Source organism: Neovison vison, chromosome 11 (genome assembly GCF_020171115.1).
Source record: "Neovison vison isolate M4711 chromosome 11, ASM_NN_V1, whole genome shotgun sequence".
NCBI classification, from domain to species: domain Eukaryota; kingdom Metazoa; phylum Chordata; class Mammalia; order Carnivora; family Mustelidae; genus Neogale; species Neogale vison.
Window position 1 is genome coordinate 959,578 of NC_058101.1, and position 23,014 is coordinate 982,591.

General features: G+C 46.1%; 1 protein-coding gene across 2 annotated transcripts in view; it reads right to left on the minus strand.

Moving 5' to 3' along the window:
* The window catches only part of ENOPH1 (enolase-phosphatase 1), a 33,699-nt gene continuing 10,685 nt past the window's right edge, over positions 1-23,014 (minus strand). Inside the window, exons 2-6 of one of the 2 annotated variants that reach the window (XM_044224318.1) lie at positions 13,304-13,405; positions 11,761-11,963; positions 8,649-8,781; positions 6,556-6,679; positions 1-1,152 (exon numbers count right to left, since the gene is read on the minus strand). In XM_044224318.1, the coding sequence (XP_044080253.1) occupies positions 1,013-1,152; positions 6,556-6,679; positions 8,649-8,781; positions 11,761-11,963; positions 13,304-13,405 (702 nt within the window). In that variant the 3' untranslated portion in view covers positions 1-1,012. The remainder of the gene's footprint in view (positions 1,153-6,555; positions 6,680-8,648; positions 8,782-11,760; positions 11,964-13,303; positions 13,406-23,014) is intronic. The other variant, XM_044224319.1, reaches the window with a different exon arrangement.

The following is a 23,014-nucleotide window of genomic DNA, read 5'->3' on the forward strand; positions in this document are numbered from 1 at the left end:
TGAAGAAGAAAATGTTTTTATTAATCACAGCATGAAATTGACAAGACATCCCACTAGAATTGAACCAGGATAAATAATGCTGTTATAAAATTTACACTCTTTGCATCCATTTCAGAGGAAAATATTACATTATTAGGGATCTTCTAGAAGGATCTTGAGGAATGATTTCAGTAAACCTTTTGCTTTTCAAAAAAAAAAAAACATCTTTTGCTTTTCAATAGTAAACTGCAACATATATTCTCAAACTGTGCTAAGAAGTAGTTAGAAAGGCAACTATACGATCTATTATGATGACAATTGGCAGGATTAGGACTATTCTGTTAAACATTAGGAGTCACATTCCTATTTTAGCTGTTATCAATGCACTTTTCTCATTGGTAAGGCAACCGCTGCTGGGGATGCCACAATGATCAGCTCAAGTTTCTTCAGTAATAGATGTTTGCATGCAACTTCAAGATTCAAATGAGTTTCCTCTCCCAATTTTGCTCTCTTTTAGAGCAGAAATAAATGGCTTTTTATTCTGTACAGAGGGAGGCTAATATTTTGAAATTCAGCTGTCACAATCCTCTAACTCATAATTTAAAAGGAGAAGAATTATTGGGAAGAATTAGGTGAAATACTTCTAGCTTTTTAAAATAACAAGGCTTCTAAATAGCTTCTCGAACCTACCTTTCCACATTGGTACAGGACTCGATAAACATGACACATGTGATCTGCACTGTGGTAATTCTTCTATCAGCTATGTTTTGCCCTCAGTAAGGGTTAGATTTGTGGTTTCAAACAATTTCTACACAGAAAGCATCTTTAAATAAGTTTCCTTTTCACTGAACAGAGATTTTTTTTTTCACTTATTTGCCTGTGGAAGGCAATTTAAATGTATGCATGTATACACTTGCATACCTATGTGTGTATATATATGGTTTTTTAAGTTAGTTACTTTGACCATTAGAATAAAACTAGACTACAGGGAGAAGTCTGTGAGGACAGGCTGGTGTTCCCTCCGGCTCCTGCTCTAGGCTGAGGAGGGCAGGTACAGTTCGCTGAAGGACGAGATGAGGCTGTAGTAAGTCTTCTCGTCGTCTGTCAGCCCCGCATTGCCGGGTCTCACCACCACAGCGACGTGCACATCCGCTTCCTCGGCAGCGCTGGCCTCTAGGAAAGTCAAAGTCCGTGTCAGAAACATGACAGGTGATGTCTGAGGTTTGCTTCAAAGGAACCAGGGGCATGTGGGGGAGGACGCCCCCAAGCTGGGCCCTGATCTGATCACTGAGGGCACACTGGGGACTGAGCACATCATTCCTCCATGTAAATGTGATGCTTCAACAATAAAAAATGTTTAAAAATACATGATTGTGCCTGACAGACTAGAGTGGTCTAGACTTCCGTGTCCTTGTGTATGGTGTATTGTGTATCCCAGACTTCTGAGCTTTAAGTGGTTATGAGTGCAGAAGCAAAGAGCTATGTTCTGTCCTCGACGTTCCTCCACTCACTGCCCTCAGTCCTACAGAAAACTGAGTGTTTCCCAAAGGTCAAACTGTTGGTCATAATACCAGTTAGGGACAAATGGACAAATACCAATGGGACAAATGGAAGTCCATGATCCAATCAGGCCAAAATTCCTGCTGTCACATCAGGAGCCCAAATATGTCCTACTCCCAGACCCGCCTGCTCATCTTTTTTGCCTGGCAAATTTCTACTCTTGAAACTTCAGCTCAACAACCTTACCTTCAAGAACCACTGCGCCACGTGTCTTAGAACAACCCACGTGCTCCTCTAACGCTTCGTGTTTGGCTGTATGAATTGACACGTTATTACCTGTTGTCTCTCTTCACATTAGACTATGAGCACCTTATGATCAGTGACTGCATGGTGCGTAAAGGAAAAACAGGACAAGTCAAAGGAGACTAGGTAAGCTAGGTACAGCAGGGGAGATCTCTAATACACCTTGGGTTATACTCCTCTCTCCATTCTGCTTCCATGTGGAAGATAACAGCAACACTTGGTATTGTTTGGCACCTACTATGGGCCAGGTACCCTTTTCGGAACAGATATGTGTGAACAAAACAAAGCTCCTGCCCTCAAGGAGCTCCCATTCTCATTTAAATCTCCACAACAACCCTGAGGTAGTTAGTATTACTATCCCCATGCTAGAGGCAAGCCAGTGAGTGGCAGAGCTGAGGTCTGAAAGTCCGAGCTCTAGAACACAGGAGAGCAAATCATGACCTGCCACGAGCTTTTGTAAATAAAGTTTTATTAGAACAGTCAGGGCCATTCATTTGTATATTTTGTATGGCTGCTTTTCCACTAAGAGGACAGGGTTTAAGAGTTGTGACAGAGACGGGAGGGCCTGCAAAGCCTAAAAAAAACCATCTGGCCCTTCACAGAACCACCTGTCAACTTCTGCTCCATAGCAATACTATTCCTAATGTGACCTACGGATCTGAGGTGCGGGAATCGCCTGCAAGCTTGTTAAGAAACACAGCATCTCTGGGGCTCCTGGAGAGGGGGTGCTCAGTTGGGTAAGCATCCAACTCTTGATTTCTGTTCATGATCTCAGGGTCATGGCATTGAGCTGGGCATCAGTCTTCGCATTCAGCGGTGGAGGGCAGCTAGAGATTCTCTCTCCCTCTGCCCCTCCCCCACTCGCTCATTCCCTCTCTGAATAAATAAAATCTTTTTAAAAAATTTTTAAAAAGGGGTGCCTGGGTGGCTCAGTGGCTTAAGCCTCTGCCTTCAGCTTAGGTCATGATCTCAGGGTCCTAGGATCGAGCCCCACATCGGGCTCTCTGCTCAGCGCGGAGCCTGCTTCCCCCTCTCTCTCTGCCTGCCTCTCTGCCTGCTTGTGATCTCTCTGTCAAATAAATAAAAACTCTTTAAAAAAAAAAAGCAGAATCTCAACTCCCCAATATGGAACACTGAATTAGAATCTGCAATTTAACACATGACTTCTCAGCACAGAAGGTAAGTTTTGATCAGAAGTTTTGAGGAAACAAAACTGCCAAGAGAGGAGGCATTCTGGGCAGACAAAATACACGTATAAATATTGGAAGAATGGAGCGAGTGAGTGTGGGAGACAGGACGTGGGTCAAATGCAGCATATTTGAATAGAGCGAAACTGGCAAAGAACCTGAAACACGTTGTGTGGAGTTTAGATCTGGTGTAGTAAGAAACCTCAGTGGCTTCCTGACCTGTGGAAAACAGTCGCACCATCCACATGGGGTAAAGGGCAGCCGTGCCAAGAGAGATTAGAAGTTCCCAGAGAAGGGAAGTGGGGCAGAGCTCTCTTCCACCCACCAACCTCAAGTGTCTAGCTTCCCATCCTGTGAAAGGCTGTCACCTTCCCAGAGCAAACAAAGTGCTAAACCATCCCCTCTTCATGAGGAAATCCCTTCCTCCGAGCAAACTGTGCAGGCGCTATTCTTCTCCTCCCTAGTCCCCAGCCGACCGCCGCAAACACAGCTTTCCCTTGACTAGCAACCCATGATCCCAACTGCGAGCCACAGTGGTCCACATGCGAGCCGACACTCGCTAGTGGCCGCGGCTCGTTCAGCCTCTTACCGAGAGCATCCCTGGGCAACTGCTGTCCCTAAGCATCTATCTGCCCTACTGGCATGACACTGACTTAAAACCCCGGGCCTCCCTCCTTTCCTCCGAGGGGAAAATGTCTTTCGGGTCTCTCTTTCATACTTGGATGTTATTTGGGGTATCAACTTAGTCTTCCATTCTGCCTTGGCAATGGAGCCTGGGCATGTGGTACCCAACAGAGGATCGGAAGTGACAGAAAAGAACAAGGCACGCGGCCAGCTGCCTGCTCCCATCCCAGCTACACATGAGCCCAGTTCTGGCCCTACTGCCTTAGATGGGTGTGGAGCTGGCAGAGGACGAGGGACGAGACAAAACCTCCGTGCAGAGACCTTGGAGAAAGCCAATTTTGTTTCAAGGCCAATTTGGGGATTATCTCTATTTGCTAAAGTTAAGAATAGTTTCTGGGACTGCAGCCCAAGGGAACAGCTTAAGTGAAAAGAGGAAGATATTAAAATTATAGATGTACTATGATAAGAACTAGGAAAAAAATGTGGCTCAAGACAAGAATATGAAGAACCTGTACACGACCTTACTAGAGAAGGGACTGTAATTATTAACGGTAGCCGAAAAGTGAGGAATGGGGAGAAGACCTGGGGATCACAACACGTTCCGTGCCAGAATGCTCGGGACAGGCTGACACGCCAGGAGCACCAGCCACGTAACTCCACGCCTGCGTAAACTTCTCTTCCAGGGTGCTAGGAAATTCAACAGACGGCAAACCACGGATCTGCATCTCCAGCAGCCCCTTCCATATGAATGATGATAGAAAAGCAATTCACAGATTAAAGCAGCTAGCCTCAGCAGAGCAAGGCCTAGCTCCTTTCCATAAGGAAGAAAACACAGTAAAAGGTCTTCTAATTATCCTTCGTCACGGGGACTGTGTTTCACACCCTGAACCTCTCTAAAGCAATCCCCTCACCCCACCTCTCTAAGTCCCCAAAAGCCATTCACAAGGGAGGGTATATCATAGCTTTGAATTGGCAAAAGTTTCTGTAGAGGAATAGGACAGGCAAATATTAACAGTGCAGGGTAGGGGCCCGGTGAAATGGCTTTGCCAAGGCTGACGCTTGGCCATGGTACATCTACGTGGCCTGGCTACCTAGTTACACAGGGAACCCTGAAGCAACGTGTCCATGCATCCTTCTGTCTGTTCCTCTCCTTCAGTGCAGCCCGAAAGTAAATATAAAGTTCTCCAGGAGGCAGAAAACTGAGACAACAGTCTTGTAGAAACCCTTGGACTCTGGACCCAAGCCAGGACAGGTAAGACACGCAATCTGCTGAGTTTTCAAAACTCAAGAAAACAAGTGGCGTGATCTGGTAGCATCTACCTGGATCAAAGCTTTCAGTCTACACTGACCAAGGCCTGAAATTTAACACTCACTGAATGTCTACTGTATGCCAAGTAAAATTAAGACTTTCTTTCTCCAGAAAACATTATTATCACTTTTTGAATGCATTACATCATCTCTATGCTGGTTAAAAAAAATTTTTTTTAAAAAAACCACTTAGCAACTCAGTACTTGCTTATACGCCTCTAACTCTTGCCCGACAGAGCAGACCAAAAGGTCAAAGGTCAGCAGCACAGCAAGATCCCAGTTCAGACACACCACCTCTGGTAAGGTATGTCCGTCAGCAGCTTGGATTTGCCTTTGGGCCCTATCTCTGAAAGTCCCGGTGGGTAGGACGACTCTAGTTCCACACGACAGGAAGGACCAGGGGCAGGGAGACGGCCTACAGGCTCCGGGGGGGCCAGGAGTCCCATGGAGCCCACCAGGCAAGAGCGCACCGAGCCCTCAGTCTCTTTGCCTACGCGCCCTTCCCCAGCCGGCGGACCCCGACGTCGTGTGTCACAGCAACTGCGCGGTCCACCAAGTCCTGCTCTGGGGCAGACGGAAGCGGCAACTCGCAATCCCACACTAGCAGGAGGAACACAAACATAACGGAGGGCCCTCAAATACCAGCGTGGTTATGCACGCACCAAAAACAGGCCCGGGAGATGCATGAACTCTGAGGGCCATGAGCGAGCCGTCCGCAGCCGGAGCCCGGTGGGGGTGTGGAAAGCCGCACCAGCAGGCGCCTTCCGAGGAGACGCCGTGCAGCCGCCGGCAGCACCCACTACCTCTTCGCCTGCTGCTGCCGCTTCCTCAGTCACTGGTTTCCTGCTGGAATCCTCTAGAGCGTGTACATTCTCACCCAAGGGCTGGAGTGGCTGTTTTACATCCGGTCAAAAGTGCTCTTGAACTCACTTAAATTACCAACGTGGTCAAGCACGGGCTGCCACCCACATCCAGTCCCTACAGCAACAGTGCGGGAGCCACCACACCCTATGTGACAAAGAGGGCCCCGCCGGGGCAACAGGTCTGCCTTTCAGCAGCGAATCAAGAGCAACAAGGCCAGAGGCTCCAAGCACGGGGGTGTCTGGGGACGGAGATCACCTGAGGGAAGGCAGAGAGGCGGCTCCTGCTCACGGCGGGGCCATGCTCGTCAACCAGAACAACAAAGAGGAAAAGGGAATTCTCCCTCCCTGTAGCTTTCTGCTTCTTTTTTGGCTTTTAGCTCCCTTCACGGCTGTTAGATACACGTGCTCAGGTCCACGGCAACTTTATGTCGCTGTCTAACCACGCACCCACCCTCACACCCTTGCCTGCGAGCTCCTTCCAGGGACACCCCCGAAACTGTCCTTCGTTGTTCTGCGAGCTCGTCTGGGTGTTCGTGCGCACGGAGGACAGGTGGGGGCCGCGGACAGAGCGACGGCACGAAGATCTAGTCTTTCCAGTGCCACCTGCCCACACACAAACGCCAGGATGGGGAATGGAGAGAAACTGGATCGGCTGGTCCACGGCTGCTTTTCATGAGCCCGTTCCATTTCTCAAGGCTCCCCACAAACCTCCTTCACAGAGGCCGCATGTGTGCAGGGCAAGGTTCGGCGCCCACCCGCGAGCATACAACAGAAGGGGTGGGATTACTCACCCAGGGTGACGTCTGTCAGAAACAGGATGTTGTTGGTGGCGCACCCGATGCTGCTTGCGATCTTTCGGTAACTCTCACTCTCCACTTTGTGTCCGATCTTGGTATCAAAGTGCCCGTCAACAAGCTGTACACAGGGCAAGGAAAGATCGATGTTACAAATACACTTGCGACCTGACCCTTTGTCTCTCCTCGTCTGCTCTGAAATACACAACAATCACAGTGACTTCGTCCCCTCGATAAATAATCCCTGAAAGTCTGCTTAAAAGAGAACTTTACGCAGGCTATCTATAGAAAATAAAGGAAGATTTTACAGAAATAAACATTTGGAAGAAAACTACCAATTCAATGTATATACAATCATGCTACAATTTACTTGGTTTTCTTTGATTAGCTTAATTTTATCTTCAAAATCTTTTAAAATATACATGCTTGACTTTGTATCCTTAAAACCCTATTTGCACCCAAATTACTTACTGGACTAGGTGTCACTCCTGATTATAGGTCCCGAATATTGTCCTTTTGACCCCAGGAAGAACAGATTTCTCTAAGCTGCCTCATTAGTAAAGTGCTACTTAACTTTCGTTCTCTGCTGCTGACCTTTGAGATTTTGGTCTATTGGGTCAGGCAACAGTTAGAGATATATAAGTAAAATTTTTTTAGGATTATTTATTATTTAAGGGGCGCCTGGGTGGCTCAGGTCATGTTCTCGGGGTCCTGGGATCAAGCCCCGCATCAGGCTCCCTGCTTGGCCAGGAGCCTGCTTTCCCCTCTCTCTCTGCCTGCCTCTCCGCCAACTTGTGATCTCTGTCAAAGAAATAAATAAAATATTTTTTTAAAAAAGGTTATTTATTATTTGAGAGAGAGAGAGCAAGAGCAGAAGAGGAACAAAAGGAGAGGAAGAAGCAGACTCCCTGCTGAGCAGGGAGCCTGATGTGAGGCTCAATCCCAGGACCCTGAGATCATGACCTGAGCCGAAGGCAGACGCTTAACCGACTGAGCCCTCCAGGCAAGTACATTTTTATCATTGAATTCAGTAACTATTGTGTATTATCTACTATCACCTTACCGTCCTATCAGAGAGAACAAGAGTTGTTTACATCTGTATTCAGGAGATACACGTATCTGTATACCAATACAGGGTTTTAAAGGGTTTTATTCTTGATTTAATATTTGACCTAAACTAAGATAAAACACAAGGAAGTACTAAAATGAGAAAAGGACACCTCCGAAGCCAAAGTGTTCTTTCTTTGTGCTTGGCAGAGGCTCAATAAACATTTATTTAAAAGACAGCTGCTGAGTGACCTAGTGCACATCACTAAGTTCAGCCTGTATTCAGTCAGTCGGCATTTCTTCTTCAAATCCTAAATGCCTTCCCTTTTCCCAGTGCCCACCCTGTCCTCCAGAGGGCCCAGGGATGGCGGGGACAGAGAAGCCAGCAGGAATTTTCTCATCTACAGGAAAGGTAACAGGTGTCCTTAACATTCCACACCCAGTTTTCTCACAGGAGAATGAGGTTTCTGGTAAAATAAAATCTGCTCTCTCTCCAAAGTGCCAGGAACAAATGAGCTACCCTGCACAGCGCTTCATTAAAGTACATGCACGTGTCTGGAGGGGGCACGTGCCACTGCCGTACCGCTCACCGGCTCCTTGAAACAACCAAAAGAAGTGGCCTAGGAGTTTCGTCCGAGTTGACAATTTTCTAATGTCGGCAAGACAACTGATTTACAAGCCAGCTCACGTCTTACTGGCTGTACTACATATACATATATATATTCCTGGCCCCTCCCTTCCCAGACTTGCCAGTGCAGATTTGCTAGGAAGCGTGGCCCAGGGATCTACACTTTCAACAAACTCCCCTGGTGCTCATTCTTCACAACAGCTTAAGAACCTCCGATGCCAAGACTGGCACAACAGAAACAATCTGCCCTTCCCTTGAATCCACTCCCGTTTTCCCACTTCTCTTCACCACCTGCTTGGCATATATACCCGCAATGATCTGGACGTTGACGTGGCTTATAATCGTAGAATACTCCTTTAAGATTCATTATTACATGCTTTGATAGTGTCAGAAAAACAGTAATCAGGTAACCTACCTCAAGAATGTCTCCCTCTGTAGAATGCCCAAATAGTAGCTTCTGGGCTTCTACACTCCCTGAGGAATAGATATACACCTTCATTCCAGCCTCTCTCCATTTCCGGACTGCTGGAACTACATCTTCGAAGAACCTAGAGGAAAGACCATCAAGTTCAAATGCAGGAACATGGTATCTAGCCTGATGAAAGCCAGTCAAAATAGCTGTAACAAGTTTCTTTTATTTGAGCCCAAAGGGTCGCCATGAGAAGCACCTCCAGGAGACTGCAAACTCCTGCCAACCTACCAAGTTTGTCGCTGGGGCTCCAAGACCTCAGCAGATTAGAAGCAACAACATAGGTGCACAGAATAGTATTTGACAGGCGGCCACACTAATAATAGTAAAAGTGATTACAAATAAAGGATGAAATAAAATGCTTCGTTAAATTCCCAAAGAACTCAAAAAGGTAAATAACAATTTCTTGTTATTCTTCGATGAAATTCATGACAAGAAGAGGCTATTATGTCCAGTGTGCCTTCAGAAAGCATGGAAATGCCTTTAAAAAGATTTGCTCCCAAACAATTACAAGGAAAACATTTGAGAGTTCAAAGCTATTCATATGTAACCAGCTATATAAAATGGAACTCTTTTCTTGAGAACTAAGAAAACCTAAACTTATAAAATATAAAAAAAATGACATAACAAATCAGTTAAGAGACCCGCACCATGTCACGTAAGCTAATTGGCAAACAGTGTCTAGCTTTTCTGATTCCTGACATGAGTCCTGCTTCCCGGTTCTACAACTTCTTCCATACTCGGTGGTGGAATTATCACAGAAATAAGGTAGAAAGAGCAGCACAAGAACCTGGAACATGCAACCAGTCATCTCTAGCAGATTAACTGGAAAATATCAGGGAAGTCTCCTACTGGACCAAACACCTTACTAGAGGACACGGACCGAAGGAAGGTCAACCAGTTTGAAACCAGCACACACGACCGTGGGTTATTCTGTGTATTATGCTGCAATCACAGAGACAGGAGTTTTCCACATTGAATTTGCAGATTGTTATTGCTCCAAGTCAGGGCTTAGAGGTCTAAGGTATCTTATTTCAAGTCCTTGGTTTCATAATTAAGGAAACTGTCCGAGAGAAGGAAGGACTGACTAGCTCAAGCATCCTCTCTCAACTCCATCCTTTAGTGCCTTACACACTGAACTAACGGATATTCCCAGACGACTGGCCTATCCTGAAATCCTAATGCGTCCTTTAAAAAGTGGGACCCCCCCGGGGCGCCTGGCTGGCTCAGTCGGTCGGAGTCAAGCATCTGACTGCAGTTTGGGTCATGACCTCGGGGTCCCGGGATTGAGCACCGGGGTCAGGATCCTTGCTCAGCGGGTCATCTGCTTCTCTTTTCCTTTGCCCTGCATGTGCTCTCTCTCAAAGAAATAAATAGAAATCTTCAAAAAATATATTAAAAAGTAGAAGAAGCCCCTTGTGAAGTACATAGAGGAAGGGCAAATCATTTGACAGGAAAAAAAAATATAGCAGCAACTCGAAGTAGTCTTGGGTCTTGTGCTGTGCATCAGGCAATGGCCTAAAATCCTTAGTGGCAGTGTCACATCAAGAATTTCTTTCAGGCACCTGGGTGGCTCGGTGGGTTAAAGCCTCTGCCTTAGGCTCAGGTCACTATCCCGGGGTCCTGGGATCCAGCCCCACATCGGGCTCTCCGCTCAGCGGGAAGCCTGCTTCCTCCTCTGCCTCTCTGCCTGCCTCTCTGCCTGCTTGTGATCTCTGTCTGTCAAATAAATAAATAAAATCTTTAAAAAAAAATTAATTTCTTTTTGGGCACCTGTGTGGCTGAGTCATTAAGCATCTGCCTTTGGCTCAGGTCATGATCCCAGGGTCCTAGAATCGAGTCCCACAACAGGCTCCCTGTTCAGCAGGGAGCCTGCTTCTCCCTCTCCCACTTCCCCTGCTTGTGTTCCCTCTCTCACTGTCTCTCTCTCTCTCTGTCAAATAAATCTTTTTAAAAAGGGGGATTTCTTTCTTTCTTTCTTTTTTTAATTATGTTATGTTAGTCACCACACAGTACATTAGTTTTTTTGTGGTAAGAGTTTCTTAGCAGGCGCTGTCTGGTTCAGTCAACAGAGCAGGGGCTCTTGATCTCAGGGTTGTAAATTTGAGCCCCATGTTGGGTGCAGAGATTACTTAAAAACAAAATCTTAAAAAAAAGAAAAAGAAAGAAAGAAAAAATTCCTCAGCAATACAGGACTCCGAGTCTCCTTGGACAGGATGGCATTCGGGAACACCACAGCCCAGACTCAGGGGTCTGTGGAAGCTGCTCCCCAACACCAGACAGAGTGGCACTGCTGACATTTTGAATGACCCCAAGATGACATATAAATCCTTGACAGCATCGTTCCTTCTCCGGCAGTGCAGAAAGCAGGAAACCCGACAGCCCTGAGAACCAGCCCGACGGCACTGTCTGCTGAAGATCAAATGTGACCGAGCTCAGACACCTTTTCCTGGGAGCTGTTTTAAACTGGGATCCAAGGGTGCCTGGGTGGCTCAGTGGCTTAAGCCGCTGCCTTCAGCTCAGGTCATGATCTCAGGGTCCTGGGATCGAGCCCCAAGTTGGACTCTCTGCTCAGCAGGGAGCCGGCTTCCCCCCTCTCTCTGCCTGCCTCTCTGCCTACTTGTGATCTCTGTCTGACAAGTAAATAAATAAAATCTTTAAAAATAAATCAATCAATAAATAAACTGGGATCCAAGTCCTCAACCACCATGCCACAAAGCCAGGCATGCCGCCATGGGGAGCTTAGCTAGGTGGAATGCTTTATCCCCACCTTGGAAAAAACAAAACAAACACCTGTTTTGTTCAAATAAAAAGAGCGTTAGGCACCTGGGCAGCTCCATCAGTTAAGCATCTGCCCTGCTCAGTGGGGAGCCCGCTTCCCGCCTCCCTCTGCCCACGCCCCCTCATTCTCTTTAATAAATAAAGTCTTAAAAAAATAAAAAGAAGGTTGACTTTATCTATCTGACTAATCACACAACTAACAGCGGGCAGAGAGGACCATGTACACGTCTCGGGCTTCCGGGCTGGCCAAGTGCGCGGAGCCGCGCGCAGCACGTACTCGGCCTTGACGCGCCCGGCTGCGAACGCCGCCCTCCACATGTGACCCTGCAGCTGCTTCAGCGCCGTGGTCTTGCGGTCCAGGGCCATCTGCCAGCACACGTTGTCCACCACGGCCTGGATCGTCCGCTGGGGGTCGTCTCCTCCGCTGCCAGACCAGGCCGGAATGGGAACAGCCCCATCCAGGTGCGAATCCTCTTCCGCCTTGAAGTCATAAACAACATGAAGTTTGTTTCTTACTTACCGTAAAGAAGATCACTTAAAATGAGGCCTGAAAACCTAGCGGACTCGCTTTCTCCAGCTATCACTGGCACCTACATTGCTACAAATTAAAGTATCTTACACTTTGGGGGCGGACAGGAATGATCCTAAAGGAAAGTGGATTAGAATGAATAAATTTGCATCCACGTTGTACGGGAGAGAGACAGCATGTAACGGTAAAATGATATCGTGAGACTCGGCGTGTTGATTCACTTACGGGGATCAACAAACCAGGACATGGGTTAAATCCGACCATTTTCTCTGCACGATAATGAATCAAGGAAGAAACAAAGAAAATGTCAGTGAAATTCACTTATGCCTGGGATTCAATGAAAAGAAGCTAGGGAAGCAGTCTGGGGTTGGTTCTTTTTCAGTATCTTGCAGTTTTCCTCCTCTTGCCCAAAGTATCTAGCAGGTACTTACAACAATGATGCTCTGACAAAGCATATGTCCAGGTTCTAAAGACCAACGGTGTGTATACTATAACAGGGACTGAATATGTAATTTCGATAACAAGAACTAAGACAAAAGAAAGCTTAAGGGAGGGGAGTGTTTCAGACGAACCCGGAGTTACCTAGAACATTTAAGAAACCCAAATACCCAATGGCCCCAAGGGTATATTTCCAATCCCAACTCCCAACCATTAAAACATTTCCAGAACATTCTACATTGTCTGGCGTAGAACACGACTAGAAAATAACGGTCAGAGTTCACCCGGCAGCGTGTAAGATCTTTGCCAGTGAAGCAGTTTGAAGGAGAAGGTGAGCAGAAGCTCTACAGCACGGAATGCAGAAAGGAAAACCGACTGTGAGCTGGCCAGAGAACAGAGCAGAACGGCACAGGAGATGAAGGCTGGGCCTGGTGGGAGCGGGATGCGAGGTGTGCAGGGCTGTGTGGAGGCGAGGGCCCGGGAGGGCTACGCAGGAGGCAGGAGAGACGAGAGGCTCCCTGGGAGACGGTACTGAGAGATGTGGCAAGATGGCAAAAAACCTCTTGCACACGACCAGAAAAAGCTTAGTTTTAAAAATCCATAAATAATCAATTAATCTTTTAAAAATGACAGCTTTTATGCAATCGAAATGGCTCCAGAGAGAGGCAACTGTGGGGACAGTAAGTGCCACGATTCGGCCGTTTAATGACGTGCTGCGAGTCCCTAAGCAGGCCAGCCGCCACGCGGCCCACCCCTCGGAAGCCGGGGCGCTCGGAGCACGTGTGCGCCTCCCGGCGCCCTCAAGTCCCAGACAGCGGGGAATGCGGCAGCAATGCAAGAGCGACGTCCCCACCTGTTTCCTCAAAAGCCTGACGTCCTGCTGGCACTCCTCCTCCCCCCAGTGTGTCTGCAGATACTCTCTAACATTTTCTTCGATGTAAGGAAATAAAACGTCCTGGATGAACAAGATAAAAAACAAGAATTAGCTTTAGTCATCTGCATGAGAGCAAGTTCTTCAACAATCTCACCTCTGCTAACTGTGGCAAGTAAGCCCCTGAAGCTCACAAGGCAAACGCGAAAATTTCTGCTGGAGAAACAAAGACCAAGAAACAAATGAACTAGGTCAAGAGTCAGGCAACCATGGCCCATGGGCCAAAGCCAGTCTACCTCCTCCTTCTGTACATGAAGAATTTTGTTTTGTTTTTGTGTCTTAAGTAAGCTCTATGCCCAGTGTGGGGCTTGAACGCCCAACCTGGAGATCAAGAGTCACGTGCTCCACCGACTGAGCCAGCCAGGCGCCCCCCGAAATGAAGTGTTACTGGAAATGGCCACACTCGCTTGCTTACAGCATCGGCAGAGGCCCTGGGGCCACAAACGGCAGAGTGGAGTATGTGTGTAACCAAGATCACACGGTCTGCAAGGTCCAAGAATGTACTGTTCAGCCCTTTACAGCGCGTCTGCTGACTCACGCACACCTGCTCAGAGCTGCAGTGTTGGGACACAAGCGAGCACTTGTGCGCAGCTCAAATTTCGGCGGGAAGATGGTCCACGCAGGGTAAATGCTTAAAAAAAAATGTGATCAGCATGATTCTTTCTTGGTGGTCAGACTACCTACAAGACAGTGATGGGCAGGACAATTCAAAATTAAATACCCTGTCGGTAAGGTGAGCTCTCTTACGTCAAAATTTTTATTTACTTACAATTCAGCACGTGGATACTTTCAAATCAAATATGGCACATTCAATAATTTTTTTAGCGTCTACTAGCGGGGCATGCAAAAGGGAACTGGAAACACACAATACATCGTGAGGTTAAGAATCTAGCGGGGGACAGGAGCATGGCAGGTGAAACCACCCCTGCGGCGTGGTGCAACGGGAGGGACAGGCCGAGGAGCAGGACGCTGTACGAACCCAGAGGGTGACGACTGAAACCGTCTTACAAGAACCTGTCTAAAAACCCAGCACAGGAACATACGCCAGGAGTGTAGACCCCAAGTGTACACCTCAGAGGAGGTCTTACGGTTTAAGGAGAATTTTATAATCAAGTTGAACTCAAGAACTCTGTTTACGTCAACTCATCCACTCCTTTATTTATTCACGTATTCACTGAACGCCCTTTGTAATTATCAGTTCTAAAATTAATAAGTGACGGGGATGCGAAGTATAGCGCAGGGAACACAGGGAAGAACTCTGGTTAGGGACGGTGATGAAGCCTGGTGTGGCGAGCGTTTCCTAACGCGTGTAGAACGTCCAGCTACCATGCTGCCCGCCGGAACCAACAGGGTGGGGGAGTCAGCTGTATTCCAACAAAAAAGATAAATAAACAAACAGCAGGGCCAAAGCATTTACCTCTCCTCACAACGCGTTACTACAATCTCACGTGCGCTAGTAGAAACACAGAAGCCCCCCCAGCCCGCTGGCTGTCGCACGGCTTCTAGTTCGTCACGATCATCCAGAACCGAGCGCACACAGTGGAGCCCGGCGGACCGCCGGCAGACTTGGCAGAACAACCTCGTTTAAGCTCAATAAAAACTCACTCCGGGTCTCAAAGAAGGAAAACAAAGAGCCAAGACTGGCACTTGCTTTTTCCGCAGGAGATTTCCTTTCCAATACCGACAGAGCCCGGCTTTTCTTTCAAGACTTGGTTTCCCCATCGTGTCCTACACTGTGCCCCTCGTCCCTTCCTTCGGGCCGGAAGGCAGGCGGGCGCCCCACTCAGAGCACTGTCGGAGAAGAGAGGAAGATGCTGGAGGTTCTGTGCACGCGCACCCCGGCCTCTCCTGGACACGCACCGAAGACTCTAACACACATGCACAAAGAGGAAAGTAAAAAAATGTTTATTGCAGTACTTGGTGTAACAAAATTGACGGGAGCAACCGAAATCTTCCCCAGTGAGAGAGAAGATAAACTCGGGTCTATTCATTCCTACTCAAGAGCAGTATACAGCAGTTAAGAATCAGCGCACTTAAATTATACACACGAACAGAAAGGCTAACACACAAATAACCCTCCTCTCCCACCACCCGAGACGTACTCAAGAGTCTCAGCTACAGCTGTAATGTTTACAATCTGAAACAAAACAGTATAAAACCTAGTAAGCTTCGTGGTAGGTGTGCAGTCATTAGATTAATCCATATTCTTATTAAAATGTTTCGCAGTTAAATAACAAGCCAGCTTTGACCCCTCACCCTCTACCTGCTTCCTTCCCCCTTGGTCATCCTTCTCTAACATCCTGTTTCCCGCTGTCCCCCCATTCTCGAACGCCTGGAAGCTTTCCCCGGGGAACTGCTGGTTGGATTCAGGGCCTCCCAAAATCTGAAAAGCTGAAGTACGTAAAAGCTCTAAAAGTGCACGCAGAGCTACACTCCTCTGTACGTCACAATGCCCGATTCCCTAATCCAGCCTGACGGGTCCCAAGAATAGTTTCCGAAGAACCTTGGAAGGCCAGAGCCCAAGTCCTCCATGAAGAGGGCGGAGAAGAGAGGAGCAGCAGAGACCCGCAGGGCACCAGGCCGGGGTCCGCCCCTGCCTCCACTGCTGTGTTCCACCGGCCCTCTCTGCGCCTCGGTCTCCTCAATGGAATGGTCTCTGCTGAATGGAAATGGTAATCCCAAGCAAGGTCACTGCAGTGATGGGAGAGAGAGAGAAGTGGACAGACAGGTAGACAGACAGACCTAGATCTTGCCGCTTACATTCTCCAGCACAAACATTTAAACCGGGCAACGATCACCTTGGACCCAAACTGAGTGACAGAGGACGGCAGCAAAGTCCCCAGAGGATAAATCACAAGTACGATGAACTCCTGCGTTCAACTGACCGAGTGCCAGAGACTGCTGGTAACAGAGTTACCAACCACAGCCTCTGTCCTCAGGGGACTCAGAAATACAGGGTGCAAGGTTTCAAACAATTTTGAACTTTTAGGAAAAGCTTCAGAGTTCCTTATCATCTCATTTGCCTCTTCCCTCTAGACACGAAGCTGCCCGCTGCACTGAGTGCACACACACGTAAGCGACGAAGGGCAGAACTTCGTACACAACACAGGGGGCATGTCAGGACTCACTGGGGAGACGTGTCAGCAGACATGGACCTCAGTGGAGTGAGCGCTATTGCATCATATAAAGGTATATGCGGCCAAAAACTAAATCATTAAGATTTCTTCCTATTCTTTCAGCATACTTTTTGAGCAACCTATTTTATAAAATAAATAAAATGCCTTCAAATCACTTGCTTTTCAAAAAGCCGTAACTATATGAATTACATGTGCTGTGACAACATACGAGAATGCTCTAAAAATAGATTCAGGAAAGCTAGAGCTTACTGCCCAACGCTGGCCAATCAACATTTTCAGGCTTTAAAAGTAATTCCAGAAATAACTGTGATGACAGATGTTTCAACTTCAGTCACAATCCATTTGTGGGTAATTTCAGAATACTACAGTATGAAAAACCCTATAAACCTAGGGTTCTATAAACACGTGAAATATTTGTAGTCCCCCAGGCACCTAAGGGGCTGGTACGGCTTAGTAGTACACGTAACAAAACACCGCAGAACCAAGTGAGAGTATTTCCATCGAATGCTGGAAGGGACACCACACAAGCAGCACTTTACATGACCCAGGAAGCCCAGCGGTGGCTTTCTGAAAGAGCCCCATGAAGGCTCTGTAAGGGCCACAACATTTCTGAACATCTAATTAAGGACGCTGCCTCGTTAATGTTTAGGAGTCCACTATGGATTTGCTTTATGGTCAAGAGGTTGTTTTAATAAAAAGGTCACAGAATCAATAAGAATAAAACAGTCACTATATTGTTTACTCAAGTCTCCTTTGAGGAAAATGGATGATAAAAAGGTAATGAGTAACACCTAGAGTATAGCTATTTAAAGAAACTATTTTAAAAGCCTTCCAATGGGGCGTCTGCGTGGCTCAGGTGGTTGAGTGACGGCCTTCGGCTCCGGTCCTGGTCCTGGAGTCCCGGGATCGAGTCCCACACAGCCTCTCTGCTTGGCGGGGGGTCTGCTTCTCCCGCTGACCTTTCTCCTCTCATGCTCCCTCTCTCTCAAATAAATAAATAAAATCTTAAAAATAAAATAAAATAAAAAAATAAAAGCCTTCCAATGAACCACACAGTACAACAAATGATTTGAAGTATTTGAGAACTTAAAACTTTTTCAGCCAGGGGTGCCTGGCTGGCTCAGTGGGTACAGCATGAGACTGGTAACCTCAGGGCAATAGGGACTGCGCATGGAGCCTACTTGAAAATAAGGTAAGCAGCACCTGGCTCCCTGCTCAGTGGGAACTCTGCCTCTGTCCCTGCTTGTGCGCACGCATGCTCACACCCTCCCTCTCTGGCAAATAAATAAATAAAATCTTTTAAAATAAAATAAAATATTTTTTAAAAAAAAGTAAATACAACTTTTTTAGCCAGAAAATTAAACAACACAAAATCAGTATTAGTGGACTATAACTTTTTTCTTTGGACTATTTTTCTACTAATCTCAGAAGATAAAAGGAAAGGAAAATTAAGTGGCTTCATGGGTCTTAGAAACAAATTACATTCTCAAATAAGAAATGAAACAGGTTTCAAATATACAGCATAATCCCCTCCTGGGGACTATCTAATCCACAGAACAAAAATCAAGGGGAACATGGCCATTTGCAAAGGTTCTCTGTTTTTTGGTTTTGGGTTTTGTTTTTAAGATCTGGTAATTTTTTTTTTTTTAATTTGGTAATTTTTAAAAAAAATTTCTTTTCAGTGTAACAGAATTCATTGTTTTTGCACCACACCCAGTGCTCCATGCAATATGTGCCCTCTCTAATACCCACCACCTGGTTCCCCCAACCTCCCACCCCCCCCACCCTTTCAAAACCCTCAGGTTGTTTGTTAAGAGTCCATAGTCTCTCATGGTTCACCTCCCCTTCCAATTTCCCCCAACTCCCTTCTCCTCTCCATCTCCCCATGTCCGCCATGCTATTTGTTATGCTCCACAGATAAGTGAAACCATATGATAATTGACGCTCTCTGCTTGACTGATTTCACTCAGTATAGTATCTTCCAGTCCCGTCCATATTGGTACAAAAGTTGGGTATTCGTCCTTTCTGATGGAGGCATAATACTCCATAGTGTATATGGACCACATCTTCCTTATCCATTCGTCCGTTGAAGGGCATCTTGGTTCTTTCCATAGTTTGGTGACTGTGGCCATTGCTGCTATGAACACTGGGGTACAGATGGCCCTTCTTTTCACGACATCTGTATCTTTGGGGTAAATACCCAGGAGTGCAATTGCAGGGTCATAGGGAAGCTCTATTTTTAATTTCTTGAGGAATCTCCACACTGTTCTCCACAGAGGCTGCACCAACTTGCATTCCCACCAACAGTGTTAGAGGATTCCCCTTTCTCCACATCCTCTCCAACACACGTTGTTTCCTGTCTTGCTAATTTTGGCCATTCTAACTGGTGTAAGATAGTATATCTCAATGTGGTTTTAATTTGAATCTCCCTGATGGCTAGTGATGATGAACATTTTTTCATGTGTCTGATAGCCATTTGTATGTCTTCATTGGAGAAGTGTCTGTTCATATCTTCTGCCCATTTTTTGATGTGTTTGTCTGTTTCGTGTGTGTTGAGTTTGAGGAGTCCATTATAGATCCTGGATATCAACCTTTTGTCTGTGCTGTCATTTGCAAATATCTTCTCCCATTCCGTGGGTTGCCTCTTTGTTTTGTTGACTGTTTCCTTTGCTGTGCAGAAGCTTTTGATCTTGATGAAGTCCCAAAAGTTCATTTTTGCTTTTGTTTCCTTTGCCTTTGGAGACATATCTTGAAAGAAGCTGCTGTGGCTGATATCGAAGAGATTACTGCCTATGTTCTCCTCTAGGATTCTGATGGATTCCTGTCTCACGTTGAGGTCTTTTATCCATTTCGAGTTTATCTTTGCGTATGGTGGAAGAGAATGGTTGAGTTTCATTCTTCTACATACAGCTGTCCAGTTTTCCCAGCTAAAGATTCTCTGTTTTGTTTTGTTTTGCTTATACATTTTCTGCAGTGACAGTATATAATCTCTTTTTTAATTGAGATATAATTGACATATATCAGTTTCAGGTGCACAACATAATGATTGGGCAGGTACATACAATACTGCAGAATGATCATCATAATTAGCCCAATTACCATCCATCACCACACAGATTTCTTCTTGTGATGAGAACTGTTAAGATACACTTTCTTAGCAACTTTCATATATTCAGTAACAGTAGGATTAACCAAAGTCACCATGCTGTACCTTACATACCAGAACTTACTTATTTTATAACTGGAAGTTTGTACTTGCCTGAACACTTCCAAAGATGGGAATTAATGACTTCATAGGAGTGGCCCCTGTCATCTGTTAGACAGCTTCAGCAGCTGTGGGATTAAAACTGCTCCTTAAATATCTTTCTGAAGACCATCCTAGGAACTACCAAGTCTGGTGCTCTCACTGCTACATAGGGCCAGAGGGGCTCAGAGACTGTAATTCTGGTGTCCCTATTTTCAATGCCGTAGGCAGGGATGTAACCATTCCTCTCTGAAAGCAGAAGTCTTACATTTCATATGTGCATTCAAATGAATGAATAAATGCATTGCCAGATAAGAAAAAAAGTCTTCTTGGGCGCCTGGGTGGCTCAGTGGGTTAAGCCGCTGCCTTCGGCTCAGGTCATGATCTCAGGGTCCTGTGATCGAGCCCCACATCGGGCTCTCTGCTCAGCAGGCCCCTTCCACTCTCTCTGCCTACTTGTGATCTCTGTCTTTCAAATAAATAAATAAAATCTTAAAAAAAAAAAAAAAGTCTTCTAAATCCCATTAGGGAGATTAAACTCCTTAAAGAAAGATAAACTATAATCTAATTAATTGCAATGAATCACATCACACAAGGAAAGGTTATCATTACAAGGGGCTAATAGCTGGGATAAGATTTTAAAAATAGGCACAGGGAGAGAATATCCGTTATCGTTGGGAGTTTCAGAGAAGGAAACCTGATTGGCCTGAAGTCGTAGCCCTTAGCAGTGGAAGGGAAAAGGAAGGAATGGATAATTTATTTTTTTATTTTTTTTTGAGAGAGCGAGCAAGAGCTAGCACGGAAGGGGCACAGAAAGGAAGAGTCTTAAGCAGGCTCCATGCCTGGCTCAGAGCCCAGCTTAGAGCCCTCATAACCCTGAGATCACGCCTTGAGCTGAAGAAGCTTGACTGACCGAGCCACCCAGGAGCCCTGACATCCCCTTTCTGAATCCACCTGGCGTCCCTGCAGGGTGACCCCTCTGAACACATGAAGAAGCTGAGGTTCTAAAGGTTTCATTGCTGATACTAAGTAAAGGCAGGACCCAGATGCAGGCCTACCAAATCCCAATGCCTGAGCCTATCCAGTCCCCCAAACGATGACTCTGGGGAGCACCACTCACTGCGATCACCCAACCTTCCGGGATCTGGACAGTCTCACAGAAACTTCTAATAAAGCTTTCAAATACATTTGTACTAAGAAAAATGAGACATTTCAGTTCACCTGGCAAGTCTGTAACATTTCTAATAAATAGTAGTAATAACGGGCGTCACTGCCAACATTCACTGAGCCCCTACCGTTCCAGGCACATTCCTGCCCATAGCCAATCTTCAGTGACTTCATCTAATCACAAGATTTTATTTATTTATTTGACAGAGACATACAGCAAGAGAGGGAACACTAGCAGGGGGACTGGGAGAGGGAGAAACAGGCTTCCTGCAGAGCAGGGAGCCCAGTGCGAGCCGGATCCCAGAACCCTGGGGTCCTGACCTGAGTCGAATGCAGACGCTTAACAACGGAGCCACCCAGGCGCCCCTAATCTCAAGATTTTAAATACCATCTATTGCTGATGACCCTCAAATCCATAGCTTTAGCATGGACTTTCTCCCTGACCTTACCAAGCCCTCCACACTTATTCAATGAATTGATTAATGAATGGTCTTAATGAAATCATTTCAATTTGCATAAAAGCCTTATGAAACAAGGGCTATTATTCCATTTTACAGAAGCACATAAAGGTTAAGTACTTTTTAAGACTTTTTATTTATTTATTTGACAGACAGAGATCACAAGTAGGCACAGAGGCAGGCAGAGAGAGAGGAGGAAGCAGGCTCCCCACTGAGCAGAGCCCGACGCGGGACTCGATCCCAGGACCCTGAGATCATCACCCAAGCCGAAGGCAGTGGCTCGACCCACTGAGCCACCCAGGCGCCCCTCATTTTTACCATGTTTTTGACGAGGGCCACAAGAGCAGAGGTGGAAGTAATCATGGTGGGAAACCGCAGAGCAGGTGGCTTTCACTAAAGGTCAGGTCCCCTCTTCCTGACTCTTCACAAGCACTGTCAGTATTAGTCTGGTTCTTCCGCGTTATAATCAGTGTTTCCATGGAGCTTTGCCATCTTCAAAGGTTTCTGCATTCCACTTCATTTAACCTTCATCACCGCCATAACCACAGCAGATCCTAGAACCTCACTCTTGCAGGTGAAAAAGCCTAGTAAGTTCATAGCGTGAACGAAGACCAGAAACATGACTCAGCTGCAGTTACTGGGGTCAAGAATAAGCAGCACAGGTAGAAGGAAAGTTCTAGTTCATTGTACCTTGACAGTTGTCTTCTAGCAGTTTCCTACTGAGGGCAGAATGGGCATCACATACCTCTCAGTGCTGAAAACATTAGAAGCAATACTTATCAAACAGATGTTTCACTGAAGCTGGGATATACTATCAGACAACACAAGCTCTCTTCCGAGAAAGACCATAAAATTAACACAGCAGTTTTCGTGAGAAAGAAATGTCGACTTCGGGGCACCTGGGTGGCTCAGTGGGTTAAAGCTTCTGCCTTACGGCTCCGGTCATGATCTGAAGGTCCTGGGATCGAGTCCCGCATCGGGCTCTCTGCTCAGCAGGGAGCCTGCTTCCCCCTCTCTCTCTGCCTGCCTCTCTGCCTGTCTGTGATCTCTGTCTGTCAAATAAATAAATAAATAAATAATCTTTTAAAAAAAAAAAAAAAAGACAGAAATGTCAACTTCAACAGTTCTCAATTATTATCGCCTAAAATATGCTGCTAAACTATGAAAGACCGTAAGAGTAAATTGCAACCCTTATTAAATAATCAAGAATACATTATCCATTTCTAAAAGTGTTTTAACATAAAATATACCTCAAAAGATTATTAAACATCAGGGAAGTATATAAGCAGGATTGTGTTTAAAGGGAATCAAGGAGTGTCTGACTGGCTCAGTCCATGGAATGTGCAGATCTTAATTTCAAGCCCACATTAGGTGCAGAGATTGCTTAAAAATAAAGTCTTCAAAGACAGGCACCTGGGCCTAGGAGGTTCAGTTGGTTAAGCATCTGACTCTTGATTTCAACTCAGGTCATGCTCTCATGGGTTGTGAGATCAAGCCCCCGCATTGGAAGCCCAGCATGGAGCCTACGTAAAAATTTTTTAAATGAATGAAAGAAAGAAAGAAAGAAAAGAAAAGAAAGAAATGAGTGAATAAATAAAATCTTTAAAAATAAATAAATAAGGCGCCT